Source organism: Chlorocebus sabaeus, chromosome 22, assembly GCF_047675955.1.
Source record: "Chlorocebus sabaeus isolate Y175 chromosome 22, mChlSab1.0.hap1, whole genome shotgun sequence".
NCBI classification, from domain to species: Eukaryota; Metazoa; Chordata; class Mammalia; order Primates; family Cercopithecidae; genus Chlorocebus; species Chlorocebus sabaeus.
In genome coordinates, this window is record NC_132925.1 from 39,414,303 (window position 1) to 39,438,352 (window position 24,050).

Here is a 24,050-nt window from a genome sequence, read left to right on the forward strand (position 1 = left end):
CCACCTGCCTCAGCCTCCCCAAGTGCTGGGATTACATGCCTGAGCCACCATGCCCAGCCATTCCTGTGCTATTTCAAAGATTGTTGTTAATGACTTCAAAGTTATGAAAAGATTAAAAAATACCAAGGTTTTCTACTTTCATATTATTCAAGATCTTAACTCCTACCTTGTGTGAAAGGAAAGATACTGAAAAATTAACAGGTATCATGAGTGAATTTCTAGGAGATTCAATTTGATTAAACTCCAATATTATCTTTAATAAAAACTTGACATTTCCCTTCATGTCTGGGAAGACACACTTTACTTTGTCGATAAAATTGAAAGGAAAAAAAACCATTCTCCATGGTCACTAACAAAAACGTCTTGCTAAATTCTCTTGCTTATTTGAGGGCTGTGGTCCATCAGTGACTGACCAAACAATTGACTTTCTTATGCCTCCGTTTTCCTCATAAGAACCTGGGATGGAGTCAATCGAGAGGTAATATTCCCAATAAAAATTAAATGCATTCTGAAAGTGAATTGACTGCCAAGAGTTTTGAGTAATCCGGTGCCTCTTCTAATAATCACCACTCATAGTGGAATTTGTGTCCTTAAAGTTATGTTATTCTTTTCAAGGTGTCACTGGTTGAAAACCCATTGGCTGGACTGGAAGGAAGGGCACTGGCAGACATGTTTGACTTCCTGTCCAAAGAGCTGGTGAGACTGCAGGAGGAGAGGAGGATCCATGCCTTTGTCATGCTGGCCGAGCGCCAGCGGCGGGTACGAGAGGCTGAAGAGAGTGGTCGGCGCCAGGTGGAAAAACAGCGCCTGCGGGAGGAGGACGAGATATTTAAGGAGGCAAGTAGGGGCAGCTGGGTGTATGGAAGCTGCCTAGAAGGAGCCAAGTCAAACCAAAGGATGCTCATGACGTAAAATGGCATTTGGCTTTTGTTTATGCATTGGGTTCCTACTGTATGCCAGGCACTCTACAAAGGCATTGTGGGAAACTTTGGAGGGGAAAAAAACCCGGACACGATCCCTTCTCTCCTAAAGCTTAAATAACACATAATACGCACCTGTGTATAGAATTAGAAAATGTATTGAGTTCCATGAAGGAAACAAATAGAGCTCAGAGACACATTTTAAGCCGGTTACTCCACTTGCTGTGTGGAGCACAGGCTGGAGGGAGGACAGAGGGGGGAACAAGGCCGCCAGGAAGTAGCTGTTGAAGTAGTGAAGACCAGAGTGAGAGACAGGAAGTCGAGTATTACGTCCAGTGTCGGGCTTAAGCAACTGGAAGATGATGGTATTATTTCCTGAGGTAGGAAAGTTGAGAGAGGAATAAGCGTAGGGGCAGGAGAAGAATCAGGAAATCAATTTATATTTAGTTTGGGATATCTAAGCAGAGGTATTGTTTCAGTAGGTGGATCTACAAGATGGAATTTAGAAACGAGATTTTGGCTGAAGATGTAAATTTGGGAGTTGGTGACCAGCTTGTAGCCTCCTACCAATCTTAACACACTTTTCTTCAAAAAGGGTTACTGAGATTTAGAAATTATTGGCAAATCAGGCCGGGCGCGGTGACTCAAGCCTGTAATCCCAGCACTTTGGGAGGCCGAGACGGGTGGATCACGAGGTCAGGAGATCGAGACCATCTTGGCTAACATGGTGAAACCCCGTCTCTACTAAAAAAATACAAAAAAACTAGCTGGGCGACGTGGTGGGCGCCTGTAGTCCCAGCTACTCAGGAGGCTGAGGCAGGAGAACGGTGTGAACCCGGGAGGCGGAGCTTGCAGTGAGCTGAGATCTGGCCACTGCACTCCAGCCTGGGCGACAGAGCGAGACTCCGTCTCAAAAAAAAAAAAAAAAAAAAGAAATTATTGGCAAATCAGAACTTGCCATCTCTACCTAATATCACTAAGGAAGAACCATCTGGGGATGGGAAGAATAGCTGGGGGTGAGAATAAGAAGCAATGGAACCGAGGAGTTACTATACACAAAAGCAGAGAAAGGAGGAAGCTGGTAAAAAGCTTCTTAGGAAGATATCTTCTAAATGGGAATGATGGCAGAAAACATCAGCTCTGTCTAGCAAGGGCAAGAAAGGGTTAAGATAGCCCTTCTAGCCTGATTTAAGAATCACTTAGGTAAAAAATTGTACCCACTGTGGACCCACAGATTCAAATATCATCCATCATTTTAATTCCCAACCTTCCTAATTAAAATATAATGACTATTTTCCATCCTATTTCCCCAACCTCCATTCAAACAGATTCTCTTGAAGAGAAATATGCTTGCACATAAATTATAAAACAGAAATATAATATTTAATAAATTTCCAAAATATAGCATATAGATAGAAACACAGATATAAAGTCATAGACTCATCTTTAAATACATATACAATTTTGCAGGCACATACATGAGGACATATTTATAAATATCTGGTGTGCACAATATTAGCAAGACATAGAGGAACACACATAGTCACACGTTTCCTTATTCATGTACATACATGCACAAATGTGTCCAGAAATTTACACATTTATAAAGATACACATAAACACACAGGTACATATATGGCTATGGATGGACCATAGTAAACTTTCCACCTCTCTACTATTACATGACTGAGCTGTCTAATTGATCCATATAGATGCAACTTGCTTCCTGAATAAGAGGGTGGGCTCTATGAGAGCATGAATATTGTATATTCCCTTTGTGCCTTGCACAACACAGCATAGATCCCTGTACCTAATAGACGTTCAGCAGATATATTTTGGTTGATTAGTTGTTTGGTTGATACTGTATTCAACTGGCCATCGAGAGTCTCCCATAGAGAAGGCATAGGGATTGAAGGTTGATGTTTTACACATAGGTGTACAGTATCATATACTCAGAATTGTGCCAAAGTGCCAATCCAGAAACAGGTACTGAATTGTTACTGAGTCCCAGGCATTATCTCAGATACAAAGATATATTTAGACATGAAACAGAAAAGTGCCCTACTTCTAAGAAGCTGATAATCAGCATACATATACACGCCAAAACTAAGTATGCCACAGTTGTCGCTTAATCTTTCTATGTGCACACACCTGCAAAATGGGAAAAACCAAACTACCTTGCTTATGGTTACATACTTAGGGAGCAAAAATATAGAGAAAACAAAGTGTTTACCATGAAAGTGGGAAGGTGCTGTAGTAAAGGAAGAAACCATGGTGGCCTTCTAAGATACTGGCAGTTACTATAATACATGGGTTCTGACTTTACCCTAATTCATTACACTGTACACTTATATGCTCTGTACTTTTTATTTTGTTTTATTTTTCTAATATCTGAGCTTGCTTCCAATGCACTTTTGAAATCTGTATCCTATTTCATGATATCAAGTAAGCTTTAAAAAGAAGCAGTCAAGGGCTGGTATGATAATTCAATAAATTCATTAGAGACCCAGGATCCTTCTAGCTTTCTGCTCTTCTCTTCCTAAGTCGTAGCCCTTCTGGCAATTTAAGATGATTGCTGGTGTTCCAGCATTATGTCCTCATGAAAGGAAAAATGAAGAGAGAAAAAAAGAAGCCAAGTCTTTCCCTTTAAGAATCCTTTCTTTGGTCAGAATATGGTCATACGGCCAATCCAGCTCCTGTGGGTGCTAGGAAATGTAGCCTTTATTCTAGGCACCTGTTTGCTTAGCTGAAATCCAGGGATTCTATTATGTAAGCGGAAGGAGAGAGAGGAGAGAGAGTATACTGGAGAATACCTCCTAGTCTGTTCTTCTGTTAGGTAGTTTGACCAAATCACGTTGCTGGTAAGAACAAAGCCAGGATTTGAACCAGCATTATTGACTCTGAAGCCCATGATCCTTCAGCAATGCTGTCTTGCCCCCCCACCCAATAAGATCCATAATTCTGAAATGGGCTAAATGGGTGTGGGCTGCCCAGAATGAGTAGGCAGGTGGATGAGAAATAGAATGATGAGATGCTAAAGAAAATGAATGATGAGTGAAGGGACTGTTGACTTAATAAATGAAATACATGAGCTAAAAGAAGTTAACCAATGTTTGTGTTTTTCTTGTGTTTTTTACAACAGCATACCTGTTTTAGTGAGAGTATTATTGTATTTTTCAGGTAGTTAAAGTTCACCATAGTACTATAAGCTCCTACCTAGAAGACATAATACTGAATACTGAAGCGAATACTGCAGAAGAACAAGCCAGGGCAGAAATAGAGAAGATGGCTGAGAAAATCAATGACATTGCTTATGAAATAGAAAGCCGGTGTGTATCAAGAGAACAGATTGTAGAATGGACAGCCCATTTGCTGATACTCATATATATTTTTTCAAGAGCTTACAATTTCACCACCAAGGAGAAACAAATAACTCATACTTCAGGGTCCATTGTTTTATTAACATAACTCCTGAGAAGCCAATATGCGTGTACCTCCGTATGTATTCTCAGTTATCCTCTGCAATCTGGATTACTCTCATTACTTACTTTAAGAATACTCGGAAGCATAAAAACAATGTGAATACGTGTGTGCAACATTACTGGGACTTCATCCCAAGGTTTCTGGCTTCTATGTATAAGCTGTGTTTCCAACATTCTCTTCCTGGCAGGCAGGGTAACTGAAGGACAGGGTCAAATCCAAATTTTTTTTATGGAGTTAAACAAACTTGCCAAGAATGTGATATTTCAGATCACTTAATCAAGGAAAAGGTGATGGTGGGATTTGAATGGAGTTGCTTACACAGCAGGAAAGCATAAATCAGCAGCTCAAGTAAAAAAACCAAAGAAATAATTCAATTTGTTTTATATTTTTTAGCCGAACCTGTCTTCAGTCAGAGGAGATTGTTGCTGAGTTGGTTTATAGTTTTCTGATCCCAGAGGTGCAAAAATACTTTGTCAAAGAAAAAGGTAAGCCAATGTAAATGCTTTACTTTAGGATTTTTAAAATATGTAACTTATTTTCCATATCCCAGAGATTTAAAATTAAACAGAGGGATGGGGAAATTTCTCAAGGAGGATCACTGAGTTTTCTTATTTCAGAGTTTGTCAGGTTCTCTTCATGCTACCTGATTCTAGAATATAATCAACTCTAATACAGATGGGACGTAGTTCTAATAAGAGTGACAATATCAAAATCCAAACCTTGTTTAAAAGGATGTTCCCAAGTTTTCAGAAGAGGTGTATTTTTTAAAGCATAAAACAGATAATGAGCATATAAAAGATTTTCACATTGTAGCAGCCTTATGGAGGCAGGACACGTGAACCGTGAATATTAAAAAGCAGGGGTGCGGGAAAGGTCTAAATCTACTCTGCTGCTCTGCCTGCACCCCAAATAGCTTGTTTCTGCTGGAACTCCATCCAAGTATAAATATCCTAATTTATCATTTGTCACTGGTGGCATGTTTTTAAAGATTGATGCTTTCAGTCAATAGAGAAAGAGAAAATAATATCTTAAACAGAAAAGTAAGATTCTTCCATAGCTCTGAGACTGTTGATGGCAGGCTTGATCCTAGACAGAGGGTTGCAACCAGGAGAAGAACAATATTTAAGTGAAATAGCAGCTCAAAAGCATTGAAAATTATACATGGGAATTCCAGACAGGTTTAAGCAGAAAAATGCTTAAAATTTCAATTTGCTTCACCGGGGATAAAGAAATGGTGGAGTTCTAACACATTTGGAGACGACGAAGAAATGCCTGATTTTTCCATTGCATGGTTGTAGTATAATTTTTAAACCAGTACCCCCTAAAGATAAGCGTTTAGTTTGTTTCCAGTTTGTTTTCCTGTTACTAACAGTGCTTCAATCAATATATTTTACACATATCCCGGCCATGCTTCTGAGAGTAAATTCCTAACAGTACAATTGCTGGGATATGAGGTATGTGTATTTTACATTTTGATAGATAGTACCAAATTTCCCTACAAAAAGATTGTTCTCCCAATTTGATATTACCATATTGCCCCACAAAATGATTGTTGACTCACATCAATAGTGTATGATACTGCTTATACAAAAAAATTAATTTTCAGATCAAGTAATATATTTCTGTGTCACATTATGTTACAGAAGGACCTTATGTTTTCTAGGACCTTAAGAAAATATACAACTCCTTTCCACTTCTCCTGGGTTCAAAGTGAGGCCAGGCTGCTTCAAAGCCATTACACCCTTGGTTGAATTCCACCCTAGGATTGAAAGAGAGGAGGAAAACAGTGGGTTTAATAATTACTAGTTTGTGGCGAGGTGTGGTGGCTGAAGTCTGTAATCCCAGCACTTTGGGAGTCTGCGGTGGGAAGATCACCTGAATCCAGGAGTTGAGACCAGCCTGGGCAACATAGGGAGACCCAGTTGCTACAAAAAATATTTTAAAATTAGCTAGGTGTGGTGGCATGCACCTGTAGTCCCAACTACTTGGGGGACTGAAGTGGGAGGATCACTTAAGCACAGGAGGTGGAGGCTGCAGTGAGCCAAGATTGTGCCACTGCATTCCAGCCTGAACAACAGAGTGAGACCCTGTCTAAAAAAAAAAAAAAATTTACTAGTTTGTGATCCCCTCCCTCACCTTGGGAGTCTGAGTTGAGGATCTGGAGGAAGACTTGAGCGAAAGGAATCCAGTGGCACTTATCTGCGGTCAAGTTGAGTGAGTCCCTAGCCTCTTCCCTTTATATTTTTGCCAAATCAAAAGAGCCATATGAACAGGGAGCACACTAGGACCTTTTTTTTCTCTTTTCAAATGAGAACCGTATGTATTATATATACACTCTTTACCCAAAATTAAGATAATATTACATACAGACGATTTTGAGATATATCACTTTTTAAAAAGCCAATGGATCAGAAAAACGTAAATTGGATCAAAAAAAGGTAAATTATCTAATGTCTCTGTGTCCATGTTTCTTCTTCTGAGAATGAGGATATTAAAATACTATCTTTTAGGAGGATTAAATGAAGAATTACATGTCAACTGCTTAAAACAGTACCTGGCACAAAGTAAGGACAAATGCTAACTGCTAACATCATCATGATCACTACTCCTTTCCAAGGGCTTAGGTGCTTACCTGGTAGTGAATATTCTTAGAATTTGGAGCTAGGACTACCTTCTAAAGCCATGAGCTCATAAACTCATCATCAATCAGTAAGTCCCCTCCACATTAAGAACTAAGGCTCAAAAAGAAGTGTAAGACAAGGTCTTTATTTGTAAGTTATTTACACTCTAAGTATCAAACAAAATGTAACTCACATGAAATGCTTCAATGCTGAATAGGTTGGTACAAACTGATGTGCGGTAAGTGGTAAATCTGGGCTGATGTAGTCAGAGACTTCCTGGAGGATCTTGGACATGAGCTTTCCAGGTTTTGGAGTACAGGCATTCCAGGTGAGGGAAACTGCTGAGGAGTGGAATGGAGGCAAGCCTGGTGGGAAGGAGTATGACTGGGCTGAACCAGAGAGTGGGGACAGAGGGAGCAGAAAGAAATTAGATTTGGCTTGGGTTTACCTTTAGTTTGCAAAATTATTTCTATCATGACTCTCTTGAAACATTTGGGAATGGTTTTGTTCAGACTTTCAGAGTGAAAATTTTTCTATTACTTTGGCACAGTGAGGAACGCACAGCGGAAACATATTCTTGCAGCCCATCAGATCATCCACAGTTGCACAGAAAGCATGGTTCAAAAGAGATTAACTGAGGGACAGCAAGATGAGTCCTCAAATGCTGCCATGTTACTTGAGAAAGAAACTCAAAATGAGAACAACAGCTAAGGTGAGTTTGATTTTCCACCTGGAAAAAAAAAAAAAAGCAGAGAAAGGAAGAAAAGCAGCATTGTTCAGCTTTGTGCTGTGCTCTAACAATCATAATTGCTGTTTAAGAAATGGAAGACTGTTGTTTAAGAAATGGAGGACTTCCATTTAAATTGGCACATTTCCTCTAGGTTATAGCATCTACTGTTGAGATTATTAGAAAATTAGAGTTTATATTACAGCAATTAGACTCTTGTGATACAAAAAAGAGGACTCTAAATTATTTTTATGGGTTCTTTTAGTGTGTATGTACCTTGCCAAATGAAGCTACAGAACATGTCAGTGTTATACATTTAAAAAAACTTGTTCTTATGGAAGTAGACAAGGTATGCCCTAATGCATTGTGCTAGTTGTAAGCATGGCATGAGACACACAGCCTGCCCAATTCTATCTTGGACACCTTCTGCAGTGCCCACCAGGGGTTGGTCTTGGGCTCAACTAAAGGCTGTCATACTCACAAGACTAACGTAGACCATATTTGGCATGAATGTACTTAGAAAAATATAAGACAGGAAACAGCTTCCAGCAAGGCAACATCAGACATTTCTCTTCCTGTGGGAGCCCTTGCCATAGCCATGCGGAAGAACACATAACTATTTTCTTTAGTCCCTAGTTTATGGAGTGCAGATACAATACAAGGAAAAGAGGTAGGTGGGTGGGTGGGTACAGGAGCTGCCCTGGCGTAAAACTTTCACACCCCAGGGGCCAGAATCTCTTATAATAATTCCATAGGCATAGCTTCCAGGGTCCCCACCGTGGATTTGTCCAGCTACAAAAGTCAACATACTCACAGAAACTCAAAGCTATGGTTTTCTGTTAGGTATTCATTCCTCCCAATTCAGATGGAATTTGCCCATCAGGGGTCATTTTTAAGTAGTTCAAGTTGCTTAGTAACACAGTTGACACCTATCACCTTACCAGGTTACTAGGAGAATAGCGCTAGGGAGTCAATTAAAACTAAAATTCTCATAAGAAGGGGAATGGAGTGAACTTTTTGCCTATACTTTCTCCCTCAACCCTTTTGTGGTAGAGGCACATCTTCTGCTGTTTTGCCCTGAAGGTATGCCAACCATCAGGTTGGGGAAAGTACCAGGGCTGGGGAGAAATTTTAGTTTGGCATTCAGAAGTTTTGTGTATTGGCCAGCTCTGCCACCAATTGTATAATCTTATACAAATAATTTCTGTGCTTCAGTCCTTGGTCCAATAGAATGGAATCTTAAGTCTCAATCAAAAGGAATCATGGAAGGAAGGTTGAGATGAGAGGGAAGGTAAGAAATACTGCAGAGAGAAAGCTAATAAGTGACTCTTAAATATCAAACTGTGGCTGTAAAGTACAGCAGAAAAACTTTAGACTTCAATAGTAAAATAACCTCTGAAATAATTGAAAATATAAAGCATCTATTACATGTTATGTTATATATCGTCTATAAAATGTAAATTCAAGGACCAAAGCATTTGCCTACCTTATTACTGTGACAAAAGCAAACCTTAAGGTTGGGGTGGTCATTTTTCTGACATGGAAATTTAATAAGATTAATAATTTACACAGTTTGCATTGAATGCATCTGCCTTTACTTCTGATTATGATACCTACTCCATGACATCCATAGTGACCTGTGAAATCAAGCCAGAGGAGAACAAAAATTATCTTCTATTTTATACTTAGTGAAAGTAAAATATATTTCATTAAAGCCTATATAAAGCATATATGATAATTATAAAATCTACTTGCAAGAAAGTCTAGTTGTCAGGCTAACTACAGACACTCAACAAAGGTGATCAACCAGTAAATTAAATGGTTGGAACATGCAGCTTAGCTGTCCCCAGAGTATATCTTCCCTCTGCCTTCTTGCAGAGGGAAGCAGAGAAGGACAGATGTAAGATTATTCAATGATGGCTAGGGAAAGGGGCAGTAGGCATGGACCACTGATTTAAAATACGTATTTAAAAATACGTATTTTTAATTAGCTTGAACAGAGAGCTAATAAATAGTGAAGAATTTCTGGGCCAAGATCTAGGAGAAGATAGAAATTTAGAGGGTTGGGTCTGGCATTTGGAGCTACTTTTTTCCTGGGAGAATATGAAGATTCTAGAAAATGTGGCTGAAAGACTGAGCAGTATTTTTAAAAGCTTTGCAAAACCAGGGGGACAAAAACTTGAGTCAAAGTTGGGGCCCTGGTAAACCTTCTTCATTTGGGTAGGGACTCTAAAAGGCTATGCTCTAGTGGTAAGGGTTAACTGGAAGTAAACTATCCCTGGCATATAATGTAGTTTAGCTTCTCATCATCTGAGTGATTTAAAAAATCTCAATCCCAGAAATTGAACTTAACGAGGTCCTTGGTTTCTATTGCCTCAAGGAACCTGCCAGAAATAAAACGTAAATTCTCTTTACAGGAAGTTAACATTGTTCTAGACCTCTATTTTCACAGTTTCTAGAACACAATCAAGAAGATTCAGGTACATAAGGAGACGTGACAATCTGAACAAGCGGCAAAAACAACAGATGATAGAAACAGACATAAAAGGATCTAAAATATTGGAGTTGTTAGAGCCAGACTTTATTTATTTTTTCCATAAGTTATTGGGGTACAGGTGGTATTTGGTTGCATGAGTAAGCTCTTCAGTGGTGATTTATGATATTTTGGTGCACCCATCACCAGAGCAGTATACACTGCAACATATTTGTAGTCTTTTATCCCTCGTCCCCTTCCCACTCTTCCCCCCAAGTCTACACAGTCCATTGTATCATTCTTATGCCTTTGTGATTAGACACAGACTTTAAAATAACTATGTTTACTACTGTGGACTTCTATCCTCCAGAATGATGAGAAAATACATTTCTGTTGTTTAAGCCACCCAGTCTATGTTGTTTTGTTATGGCAGCCCCAGCTGACTAAGACATATTTTGGTACCAGGAGTCGGGTACTACTGTAACAACTACCTAAACATGTGGGAGTGGCCTTGCCACTGGTTATGGGTAGAAGCTGGAAGAGTTTTGAGGTATATACTATATATATATGGACATCAAGGGTGATTCTGGTGAGTTCTCAGATGGAAATATGGCATATTTTATTAGAAACTAGAGGAAAGGTGACCCTTATTATAAAATGGCAAAGACCTTGACTGAACTGTGCTCTAGTGTTTTATGGAAGGATGAAGTTGCAAGCAATGAAATTAGATATTTAGCTGAGGATATTTCTAAGCAAAGTGTTAAAGGAGCAACTTGGTTCCTCCTGACTGCTTATCGTAAAATGCAAATGGCAAGAGATTAATTGAAGAAGCAATTGTTAAGCAAAAAGAAATCAGAATGTGAAGATTTGGAAAATTCTTAGCCTATTCATATTGGAAAAAAAGAGAAAGCTCTTTCTGATAGAGCTTTCTGATAATGCTAAGGGTGGGTTAACAGATATTTGATAAGTGTATGGGATTATATGAGCAGAAACATTGCAGGATGAAATTAAGGAAGCCTATTGATTGGACTTCTTGAATTAGACAGGATGGGATGATAGAACTATTCAGCTGCAAATGTGCACTATTCTTCAAGAAGAAGGAAAAATGATTCCACAGGAGATCCAGAGGTCATCAGGGCCATTGTCCCAGTTTCAACAGGCCAGGTGGCTTTCACCATGAGCTTTGGAGGAAGGATCACCCAGTGGACCCCAGCTCATCTGAGCTATGGGGTGGGACCCTGGGTCAGCAGAGCTACAGGGAGCAGACACTTACCTAGAGCCATGGGGATGGGGCACTGTAGAGTCAAAGGGGCAGAGCTGTGGGAATGATGCTGCCACCCCAGTGGGCTTAGAAAGCAAGACACTAAGCCAAAGAAGACTATACTCAAGAATTAAGATACAGTGGAATTTGACTTGCCAGGTTGTGGACTTGCTTAGGATCCATCACCCATTTCTTTCTTCTGATTTTTCCCTTTTGGAAGGAAATATGTCTCCTATGCCTCTCCCACCATATTATTTTGGAAGCACATAGTGTGGCTGGTTTCACAGGCTCATAGGTGGAGAATAATTTTGCCTCAGGACAAGTCATATCTTGAGTCTCACCCGTACTTCATTTGGACAATATTTATGAGAATTTGAACTGTAGACTTTAGAGTTGATGTGGGAATGAGTTAAGATTTTTGGTATTGTTGGTATAGAATGAATGTATTTTGCATGCAAGAAGAACATGAATTCTACCTGGGGTAGAATGCTATGATTGAAATGTGTCCCTGAAAATGCATATGTTGAAGCTATAACCCCCAATGTGGTATTTGGAGACAGGACCTTTGGAAAAGAATTAGGTTTAGATAAGGTAATGAGGGCAGAACCCTCATGATGGGGTTATTGCTTTTACGAGAAGAGACATCACAGTGCTTCTCCTCTCCTTCTTCCTCTCTCCCTCTGCCATTCTCCCTCTCTCTCTCTCTTCCTTTCTCCCTCTCTTCCTCCACCTTCAATGTGAAGACACAGTGAGAAGGTGGCCATCTAGATGCCAGAAAGAGAACTTTCAACCAAAACTAACCATGCTGGCACCTTGATCTTGGATTTGTACCCTCTAGAACTGTGAGAAAAGAAATTTCTGCTGTTTAAGCTATTCAATCTATGGTATTTTGTTATGACAGCCTGAGCTAAGACACTTACTCTGTTCAAAGGGTAAATGCCAATATTGAAAATTTCAAGAGAACTGGACCTAATAAAAATGATATAGCATATTTGAAGAAAATAGAAATTCCAGAATTTAAAAATACAGTAGCAAAAATGAGAAACTCAGTGAATCTCTCCTCAGAGATATTTAGAAAGAAGCATGGAAAGACAAAAGGGTAGGAATTTATAGAAGAGAGAGAAGGATAGATTTAGAATAACTTAATGATTTAGAAAAGGAGAAAAAGTGAGTAGGTATGGACCACTGATTGAATAAATTTGACGACTAAAGGAAGGAATAATATGTTGGGAGATCATATGGAATATGAATTTTCCAAAAATAATAAAAGAATTGTTTTCAAGAGGACTTCTTAACCCTAAGCAGAATAAATAAAAAGAAAACCATACCTAGATACATCTTAGAATACTAATACTGCTGAAAGCCAAAAAGAAAAAGAAAAACCTTTAAAAGCATTCAGAGAAAAATGATAAATTACCTTCAGAAGAGCAACAATTAAGCTGACAGTTGACTTCTTGTCAGAAACAATGAAAGCCAAAAAGATGGAATGATATGTTCAATATATTGAAATAGCAAAATAAAGTAGGATTCTATGCAAATGTATTCTTCATGCAAACATATTCTTCAAGAATGGCAATGAAAGACATTTTCAGACAAATGAAACTAATAAAATTTGTCACTAGGAGATCTGCAACACAAGAAATTATTAAAGCGAGCTTTTTAAGCAGAAGAAAAATTATCCCAGTTGGAAGATTGGAAATAAATGTAAGGACAGGTATGTGGATTGGCTTATTGATTGCATAAAACAATAATTACAAGAAACAGCAGTAATAGGAGCAATGCAGTTATAAAACAAAAGAGTAATATATAAGTCAGAAGAGGGCTAAATAGATTAAATTGTTCTAAGACACTTGCATTTTCTAGGAGGAAGATAAAAGTATAAGTTGACATTGATAACTCAATGATCCATGATAACTCAAGGATGCATTTTGTAACCTCTAGGGTAACTCTGAAGGGATAGTAAGGAGATATATGACATCTAAACTAACAGAAGAAAATGGGATTAAGTTTTCAAAACACTCAATACAAAAAGTGGATAGAAAGGAGAAAAAAGGAAACAGAACCAATGAATAAAATGGTAGATGTAAATAAAATGGTAGATGTAAACCAAAATTTGTCATTGAGTATATTAAATGTAAATGGACAAAATATTCCAAGTAAAGTCAGAATTTACCAGACTGAATAAAAATCATACTAAATTATATGCTGCTTGCAAGAAGCCTATGTAAAATCTAAATATACAAAATGGTTGCAAGTTAAAAGATTGAAAAAGATACTATAAAAACACCACCCATAGAAAAGCAGATATAGCAATATTCATATCAAAGAAAACTTTAAGGCACAAAGTATTAGAGAAAAAGAGGGACATGCCATAAAAATAAAGGTCTAATTTATTGGGAAGATACAATGTCACAATTTAAATATACTTAATAGCACGGCCTCACCCTAAATATAGCAAAATTTAACAGAACTGACTGGAGAAATAGACAAATCCACAATAATTCTGGGAAATTTTAATCTTTATGAGGAACTAACAAGCAAGCAGAGAGAAAAAACATTTAAAAATGTAATATTTGGCTGGGTGCAGTGGCTCACGTCTATAATCCCAGCAATTTGGGAGGCCAAGGCAGGTGGATCAGTTCAGCTCAGGAGTTCGCAACCAGCCTGGTCAACATGGTGAAACCCTGTCTCTACAAAAAATACAAAAAAAATTAGCCAGGCATGGTGGTGTGCGCCTGTAGTCCCAGCTACTTGGGAAGCTGAGGCAGTAGGATTGCTTGAGCCCAAGAGGCAGAGGTTGCAGTGAACTGAGATCATGCCACTGCACCCCAGCCTGAGTGACAGAGCAAGACCTTGTCTCAATAATAGTAATAAAATTAAAATGGAATATTTTAGATACATAATTTTTAAAAACTTGGCCTACTGGACATTTATAGAGTATTATGCCCAACAACTACAGATGCATATTCTTGCCAAGGGCAGAGGGACATTACGAGGGGAAAGAGAAACCAGGGGAGCTGTGTGGGCTGGCATGATAGATTAGGGTGCAGAGGAGCCCCCAGGGTGAGGCCAAATTTTCCCATATAATGTTAGCTTTAGGTTTTCGGTAGATACCCTTTTTCTGGTTGAGAAATGTTTGAATCCATCATGTTATTTAAACAGTTATGTCAGTAATAAAATTCACTCAGTTCCATGGACCTAACCATTGACACTGCTATCATTTTTTGTTTTTTGTGGGTTTTTGTGTATGTGTGTTTGGTTGGTTGGTTGGTTGGTTGGTTTTTGGTCAGAAAGAGAAGCTGAATGTTCTGGCTTGCACCATCACTCTGACATTCAGTGATTCAGAGTGATAAAGTTTCAGTGTGATTTTTTCCAGCGCAGGGCCAAGACTGAGATTTTTGTAAGTAAGAGCACCATCCTCAGCTACTGTCACAGAACACTGACTGGCTTTGGAAATTGGCCGTTGCTGCAGACTCGGTAATATTTTTTAATGAATCTGTCCTAATGTTGCAAGGCAAGCAGAACTCACATGCAGAGCTTATGCTATGGTGAAGTCCCTTCACTGGCAACTAACATTATTTGAATCCCAAATAATATACTTCCTATGTTATGAAAAGTTAAAACAAGAAGGAAGATCTTCATTCCTACATGTATTTGCATTGGATATATTTTCTGAGCCTAAACTACTTTTCTAGTAGCAATTTTGGACTTTGAAACAAGTGCAAAGGAAATGTCAAAATCTATTTATCTGCAATGGAAGCATGTCCATCTTACCTTCAATTGGAAGTCATCTGTATTGTAATGACATGCTAAAAAGAAAATATCAAGAGAAGAATCTAATAGAATTCTATAAATGCCTTCCAAGCAATACATATGGATATTTATATAAAAGTATATAATTGTGGATGGATACCAGTATTGGCCATACCATTCTGAATGAAAAGACATTTTCAAAGATGACATAGGGATGAGATAAGATAGGGGAAAATCTCATTTTCAAAGACGAAATGAGAAAGAGGAAAATCTAATTACACATCGCTATTAATAAATGAACATTTGCAATCAATTTCAATGACTTGAACCCAAATTAAGCAAAATGTTATTCCCCCAAATAAGAATTCCATTCTTTTCATTAAGATAACTATATCACAAAAAGCTATAGTCAATTATTAGTAGTGTATTTTGAATTTTATCAAAATTTTATCAAAATTATGAAAATTTTTCTCTTTTGTTAAATGAGTATCATTGATTTTGTCATTTGACTCACAAAACCTAAAATATTTACTATTAAGCCCTTTTCAGAAAAAGTTTATCATTCCTTACTCTACGGTAATTACAATGAAGTAGAACTAAATATAACATATGGAAGAATCTCACAAATATAATAAGCACCATAATAAGCCAAATCCAAAAATAATCCACAGTATGAGTTTATTTATATAAAGTTCAAAACCAACAGCATTAAACTATAGTGTTTAGGAATGCATACTTAGAAAGTTAAGGTATAACGAAAAGTAAGAAAGTGACTACTGTAAAAATAAAATAAAATCAGAATAGTGATTACTTTTAGGAGGTAAAGAGAGGATTGTGATTGGGAAGGGGTAAATGGGAACTTATGGAATACTATTTCCTGACCTGGGTGATATTTACACAGATGAGTACTGTACATTAATTCATTAGGCTGTACATTGCTTTTAGGTACTTTCCTATATGTGTCATATTCCACAGTTGAAAGTTAGTAATACAAAAACATATGAAAGTATAAAACTCATTGGTAAAAGTACATGGTCAAATTCAGAATATTCTAATACCTTAATGATGGCATGTAAATCACTTTTATCTTTAGTATGAAGGTTAAAAGACAAAACTATTAAAAATCATACCTATAATAATTTGTTAAGGGATATACAACATAAAAATATGTAAATTGTGAAATTGAAAACACAGATGTTGAGGAGGGTGGTTAAAAAGTGTAGAGTTCTTGCATGCAATCAAATTTAAGTTGTTACCAGTTTAAAATAGCCTATTGTAACTATAAGGTGTTTTATATATTCCTCATGGTGAGTACAAAGCAAAAAACGTATATTAAATACACAAAAGGTAAAGAGCAAGAAATCAAAGCATAGTACTAGAGAAAGTCACCTAATTACAAAGAAATACAGCAAGAAAGGAAGAAAAGAACAAGGACCTGCAGAACAACCATAAAACAATGAACCAAATGATAGTAGTAAGTCTTTATCAATAATTACCTTGACTGTAATTAGATTAAATTCTCCAATGCAAAGATATAGAGTGGCTGAGTGGATAAAAACAAACAAATGAGACCTATGTCCAGCCTACAAGAGACTCACTTCACAGTTTAAGGACTCACATAGACTGAAAGTGAAAGGATGAAAAAAGATACTCAATGCAAATAGAAACCAAAATGGAACAAGTGTAGCTAAACTTACATCAGATAAAATAGGTTTTAAGTAAAAAACTATAAAATGAGACCAAAAAGGTCATTATGTGATGATAAAGGGGTCAATTCATCAAGAGGCTTTAACAATTATAAATATATGTGCACTCAACATTGGAGCACCTAAATATATAAAGCAAATATTAATAGATATGAAGGGAGAGCTAGACTGTAATACAGTAATAGTGGGGACCTCCAGTATCCCACTTTCAGCAATGAACAGAACATCTAGACAAAAAATCAATAGAGAAATATTAGACTTATGCTACACCTTAGACCAAATGGACCTAACAGACATATATAGAATATTCCATCCACCAGCAGCAGAATACACATTCTCCTCAAATACACACAAAGCATTCTCCAAGACTAATGACTGATAAACAAGCCTAACAAACTTAAGAAGATTGAAATTATAGCCAGTATGTTTTTTCCAACCACAGTGGTATATAAAATAGAAATCAGTAACAGGAGGGATTTCAGAAAATTCACAATTACATGGAAATTAAACAACGTGGTCCTGAACAACAAGAAGTCAAAGAAGAATTGAAAAGCGAAATTAAAAAAAAAATACCTTGAGGCAAATGAAAATGGAAACACAAGACATAGTTATGGGATGCAACAAAAGCAGTTCTAAGAGGGAAATTTATAGCAATATGTGCTTGCATCAAAAAAGAAGAAAGATCTCAAGTAAACAACGTAATATTACACCTCAAAGAACTAAAAAAAGAACAAACTAAGCCCAAAATTAGTAGAAGGAAAGAAATAATAAAGATTAGACCTGAAATAAGTGAAGTAGAGACTAGAAAAATAATAGAAAAGATCAACAGAACTGAAAGTCGGTATTTTGAAAAAATAAAATTGACAAACCTTTAACTAAACTACTTAAGGACAGAGAGGGAAGACTCAAGGAAAATCAGAAGTAAAAGAGGAGACATTACAACTGATACCACAGAAATGCAAAAGATAAAAGACTACTATAAACAACTACATACCAACAATTTGGACAATCTAGAAGAAATGGATAAATGTCTAGACACATGCAACCTATCAAGACTGAACCATGAAGAAAATAGAAAATCAGAATAGACCAATAACAAGTAAGGGCATTGAATCAGTAATGAAAAGACCCTCATCAAAGAAAATCCCAGGCAGGACCCAATGGCTTCACTGCTGAATCCTACCAAATATTTAAATTGCAAAGTCTTCCAAAAAAATGGAAAAGGAGGGAATACTTCCAAACTCATTTTACAAGGTTAGCATTACTCTTATTTCAAAACTACACAAGGATACTACGAGAAAGAAAAATTATAGGCCAATATCCCTGATTAACATAGATGCAAAAATTCTCAAAAAAAAAAGTAACAAACTAAATTCAACAAATTAAAAGGATCTTTCACCATGATGAAGTGGGATTTATCCTAGAGATGAAAGAATGGCTCAACATACACAAATCTATAAATGTGATATACCATATTAACAGAATGAAGGACAAAAATCACATGATCATATCAATAGATTCAGAAAAAAATTTGACAAATTCAATACTCTTTCATGACCAAAAAAAAAAACTCTTAACAGATTTGTTATAGAACAAATGTACCTCAACATAGTAAAATCCATATATGACAAACTCACAACTAACATCATTCTCAACAGTAAAAAGTTGAAGCCTTTTCCTCTAAGATCAGAAACAGACAAGATGCTCCACTCTTGCTACTTCTATTCAACATAGTACTGGAAATTTCAGCCAGCACAGTTGGGCAAGAGAAAGAAATAAAAGGCACCCGCATTGGAAAGGAAGAAGTTAAATTGTTTTTCTTTGCAGGTGACATGGTCTTATATATAGAAAACCCTAATGACTCCAACAAAAAAAACTAATAGAAATGATAAAGGAATTAGGTTACAGTTACAAAAATCAGTAGCATTTCTATACATTAACAACAAGTTATACAAAAAAGAAATCAAGAAAACAATCTCATTTATAATAGCTACAAGGAAAAAAGTAAAATACTTCGGAGTAAATTGAATCAAGGAGACCTGTACATTGAAAACTATCAAACATTGATGAAAGAAATTGAAGAAGACACAATTAAATAAAAGGATATCCTGTGTTCATGAATTGAAAGAATTAATATTGTTTAAATATCCATGCTACTTAATGCAATCTACAGATTCAATGCAATCTACAGATTCACTGCAATCTCTATCAAAATTCCAATGACATTTTTCACAGAAATAGAAAAGGCAATCCTAAAATTCATATGGAACCATAAAAGACCCCAAGTAGCTAAAATAATTTTGAAGCAAAAAGAACGAAGCCATCACACTAACTGACTTAAAAATCTACTGCAAAGCTATGCTAATCAAAACAGCATGGTACTACACACAAAGACCAATGGAACATAATAGAGAGCCCAGAAATACACCCATGGATTTGTGGTTAATTGATTTTTGACAAAGGTACCAAGAACACACAATGGGAAAAGGACAGTCTTTTCAATAAGTGATGCTGAAAAAACTGGATATCTACATACAGAAGAATGAAATTAGAACCTTCTCTCCACACTGTTTTCAAAACCCAACTCAAAATGGATTAAACACTTAAACATAAGTCCTCATACTGTAAAACTGCGAGAAGAAAACATAAGGGAAAAACTCCTAACATTGGTCTGGATGATGATCTTTTGGATATGACTCAAAAGCACAGGCAACAAAAGTGAAAACAGACAAAAGGATTACATCAAACTAAAAAGTTTCAGCAAAACAAAAAACAATAAACAGAGTGAAGAGTCATCCTGCTAAATGGGAGAAAATATTTGCAAACCGTACATCTGGTAATATTCAAAATATATGAGGAACTCAAACAACTCAATAGCAAGAAAATAAATAACCCAATTAAAAAATGGGCAAAGGACTGAATATACATTTCTCAAAAGAAGACACATATGAATGGCCAACAGATACATGAAAAAAATGCCCAACGTTATAATCATTCAAGAAATGCAAACGAAAACCACAATGTGATATCACCTCATACTGTTAGAATGGCTATTATCAAAAAGACAAAAAATAAGTGTTGAGGAGGATGTGAAGAAAAGAGAACCCTTGCACGTTGTTGGTGGGAATGTAAATTAGTACAGCCATTGTGGAAAACATTACGGAGGTCCTCAAAAAATAAAAAATAGAACTACCATATGATCCAGCAATTCCACAACTGGGTATATATCCAAAGGAAATGAAATCAGTGTGTGAAAGAGGTATCTGCACTCCCATGTTCACTACAGCATTAATCACAATAGCCAAGATTTGAAATCAACCTAAGTGTCCATCAACAGATGATGGTATACACACAATTGAACACTATTCAGCCTTAAAAAAAAAAGAAGGAAATCCTGTCATTTGCAGCAACATGTCTGAACCTGGAGGGCATTATGCTAAGTGAAATAAGCCAGGCACAGAAATACCAGCATAATGCCATGAACCACACACATACACATATGCTATCACTTACATGTAGAATAGAAAAAAGTTGAACTCATAGAAGTAAAGGGTAGAATGTTGGTTGCCAGAAGCTAGTGTGGTAGGGAGATGTTGGTCAAAGGATATAAATTTCCATTAGGAAGAATAAGTTCAAAGGATGCATTGTACAACCGTGGTGACTATATTTAATAACAATGTATTATATTTTGAAAATAGCAAAGAGAGATTTTAAGCACTCTTTCCCCAAAAAATGAAAAGTATATGAAGTAGTACATATGTTAATTAGCTCGACTGAGCCATTCTACAGTGTGTACGTATTTCAAACCATCATGCTGTACCTGACAAATATATATAATCTTTCTTTGTCAGTTAAAGGTAAATAAATGAAATAGTAAAGAATGTTGGCAGTAAGTCAAAGTAAAATGGAAAGAGAATCAGAAACAGTACTTATGTCCTCCAATGTCTACATATTAACTTTTCCCAAACAAATGTTCCAGGGATAACTGCTCTTCAGGACATTCATAAGCAGGCCTGCTCCTGGTATTTGCAAGACCCAGGTCAAGAGGATGAATTGAAGCTTCATGTCATATGAAAATATATAAAGTTGTAAATTAGGCTAACATACTGTTAGATAAAATTTATTCTACCCACCTACTTTCACAAACATGTCTTTGAGATGATAACATTGAAAAATGGGTAAGCAGCTATGGGTTTTATGTAATTGAAAGATGGCAAGAACCAAAGATGATAAACTTAGTTATTATTGTACATGTCTGACTCTTCTGTTTATGGTCCAGTAATATTTGGACAAGTAATGAAATAAAGGCATACATGGTTTTTTTAAAGTTAAAAATACATATGTATATATGCAAACAAATATATATATGTATATATATTATGCCTGCAGTATACAGAGAATATTTCTGGAAAGGTCAATAAGAAATTGGTAAGTAGCTGTTGCCAGGCATGGAAACTGGGGACTGGAGTTCACACTTGGGGAAAAGAGATTTACCTTCCTCATGTTGACATTCTTTTGTATTTTTATTTTTTTATGATGTATGTATATTATTTTCAATTACAACCCAGTTAATGTACATATTTTTTTAAGTGCTAGAATTTGGAAACCGACACACTGTGAAGTAAGAAACATCTGGATCCCTAAGGCTTATAAATGGCAGAGCTGGGATATGTGTGGGGCTGTTGGAGTTCAAAGCTAGGGCTCAGACACACTGTATCACAGTAATTTTTTGCATGTATTGATCTGATAATGAATGTTTCTAAAAGATGACATAATCATAAACATTTGTTTGGCTCTTTTTTACAGATTGTGATTAAAAAAATAAAAAGAAGCAGTGCGAATCATCATAAAGAATTCCAATGGTCTGCACTTCTCCCAAAGTGTGCACTGCTCATAAACTTGCCAATGTGTGTTTCGTGAGAAAGGAGATTTGTTTTCCTTAAACACCCAATAATTTAAAATGGTTTTCAGTAATAATAATCAAATGAAAAATCTTCATTCTCTTCAGTGTCTTCTAGACGCCCTACTTAAAAAGAACATTTTCTTACGTCTCATTTCAATATTTTGTTAACTATGAGGATGTGCTGGTTTGTTGAATCAAACAAAAGGAAATGTTGTGGAATATTTTTCCAAGTAGTTTTGGTTCACTATTCGCAGGACATTGGCATTATCTACTAAGGCTGAAAATATGCATATTCCATGACTCAGGATTTTATCTCCCAGATACATATTCAACAGAAATGCATGAGTATGCGCACCAACAGGCATGACAAAAATATTTATAGTAGTGGTATTCACAATAGTCCCAAAGTGGAAACCCAAATGTCCATCTTCATTGGAACAGAAAACTATGCTTTGGTCTACTTCTACAGTGGCACATCAACCCACTTCTGAGCTTTAGATCTAAGAAGTATGTTCATGCAACAGCCATAGAGATGGTGCTGTTGAAAGGCAATCTGCCTATCCTGTGTATTGACAAGCATCAGGATTCCATGAGGATTCTTCCTCAAAAACTGGCAAATAGGAAAAAACAGTAAATGAGCAAAAACATCAACATGGAGCTCAAGTAAAGAATTTATAAAGGAAAGTGTGTGCTACTCTGAAAACAATAAAAGCTTATGTTAGAAAATATCTTACTGTAAGAAACAAGTAAAATTTCAGAAACATTTGCTGGGTGTTTTTAATAGGAGTCAAAAAGAAAGGGTCTTTTCAGAAACTGAAGTAGGGAATAATAAGAACAGACAAGGTCAAAAAATAGACAGATGCGGGCTGAAAAGGAAAGAAACTGGGCTAAGATGGGAAAAATGTAAAAAGATTTAAAATCCAGCAACAAAATTTACACATTCATTTGGATGCAGTGAAAAGGGCAGAAATATCACAGCAGAGAATAAAATCGGTAATGTTGGCGACACATTTATTAAGTGCTCCTACATGAGATGGGAAGGAATGGGCAAAGTGATTAAAATGACAGCAGTTAGCTGTAGATGACCTATCCCACAGCAATCAGAGTTCTTGAAGAAGAAACCAGAACAAATAAGATAGAAACAATAATCAGAGTTTAATAATTAATTTTCTGAGTTTTTTTTTTTAAACTAAGTATACAAACTTGAAAGGGTTCACCTTGCCTTAGCGAAACTAGGATTGGGGCACCTTTTTTTCCCCTGAGGATCACTGACAAAAAAACACTGCACCAATAAGGAAGCAACTAAATTTTGTTTTGTTCTTTAAAAAATGCTAACCTGAACTAGGTAAAGTTATATCATTTGCTTTTGAAATAAAACATCAGGAACACAAAATGAGAAGTGAATTAGGTTGGGCTGATGGGATAGAAGGTAGGAGGCGAATGCTATACAGCTGGGAACAGCAGACTTTCTGTAAAGGGCCAAATGGTAACTACATTAGTGTTTGCGGGTCAGATGGTCTCCATCATAACTGTGTACTCAACTCTGCTGTTGTAGGGTAAGAGCAGCACTAGGTGACACAGAAATGAATGAGCATGACTGTGTTCCAGTAAAATTTTATTTTAATTAAAATCAATTCATGTTTGAAAAAGGATTTAAAGTAGCTCCTGATAAAGGACATATGTAATGAAACTTAAAGTATGATATTTTCTTTAAAAATCTTTATCCTTATGTAGACTTCTAAAACTATGTTTTGTGTTTAGACTGTCAAGGAAAATACAAGTTTTTATACAATTCTCATTGACTAATTGAAGTTTACCAGGAGAAGAAAACTTTTTCCTGGTACTGGCAATCTTTTACTTATAATGGCTTGAGTTAAAAAGCTCCAACTTTTCTAATTTTTGCTTTTGAAAATAAAACACCTAGAGTGACAATAAAAACACACACTTAAAGCCATGTGGTCATAGTGACTGGAGCCATGTAGTGAATTGGGGCCAGACTAGTACGATCAATAGCAATGCACAATCACAACGAACTGTCTGAGACAGAAAACTTTTTGCATGGATGCATAATCAGATATAGTGAATCACTGTAAAGAGAGGCAGTGCTTTAGCTGGAGGCAAGGTAAAATCCAAAAGGAAAGTATGCAGTGTGGGTAAAGGATCTCTTTAGGATGAGAAACTGTTAGCACAAAATTGTTGGGAA

The 24,050-nt window shown here is 36.5% G+C and overlaps 1 protein-coding gene across 6 annotated transcripts in view; it reads left to right on the plus strand.

Moving 5' to 3' along the window:
• The window catches only part of CFAP91 (cilia and flagella associated protein 91), a 58,688-nt gene extending 36,750 nt beyond the window's left edge, over positions 1–21,938 (plus strand). For 2 of the 6 annotated variants that reach the window (XM_073009748.1, XM_073009751.1), the window contains exons 14-18: positions 616–841; positions 4,105–4,249; positions 4,797–4,888; positions 7,575–7,736; positions 21,751–21,938. In XM_073009748.1, the coding sequence (XP_072865849.1) occupies positions 616–841; positions 4,105–4,249; positions 4,797–4,888; positions 7,575–7,735 (624 nt within the window). In that variant the 3' untranslated portion in view covers position 7,736; positions 21,751–21,938. The other 4 variants (XR_012090534.1, XR_012090535.1, XM_073009749.1 and 1 more) reach the window with 4 other exon arrangements.
• The last annotated feature ends 2,112 nt before the right edge of the window (positions 21,939–24,050 follow it).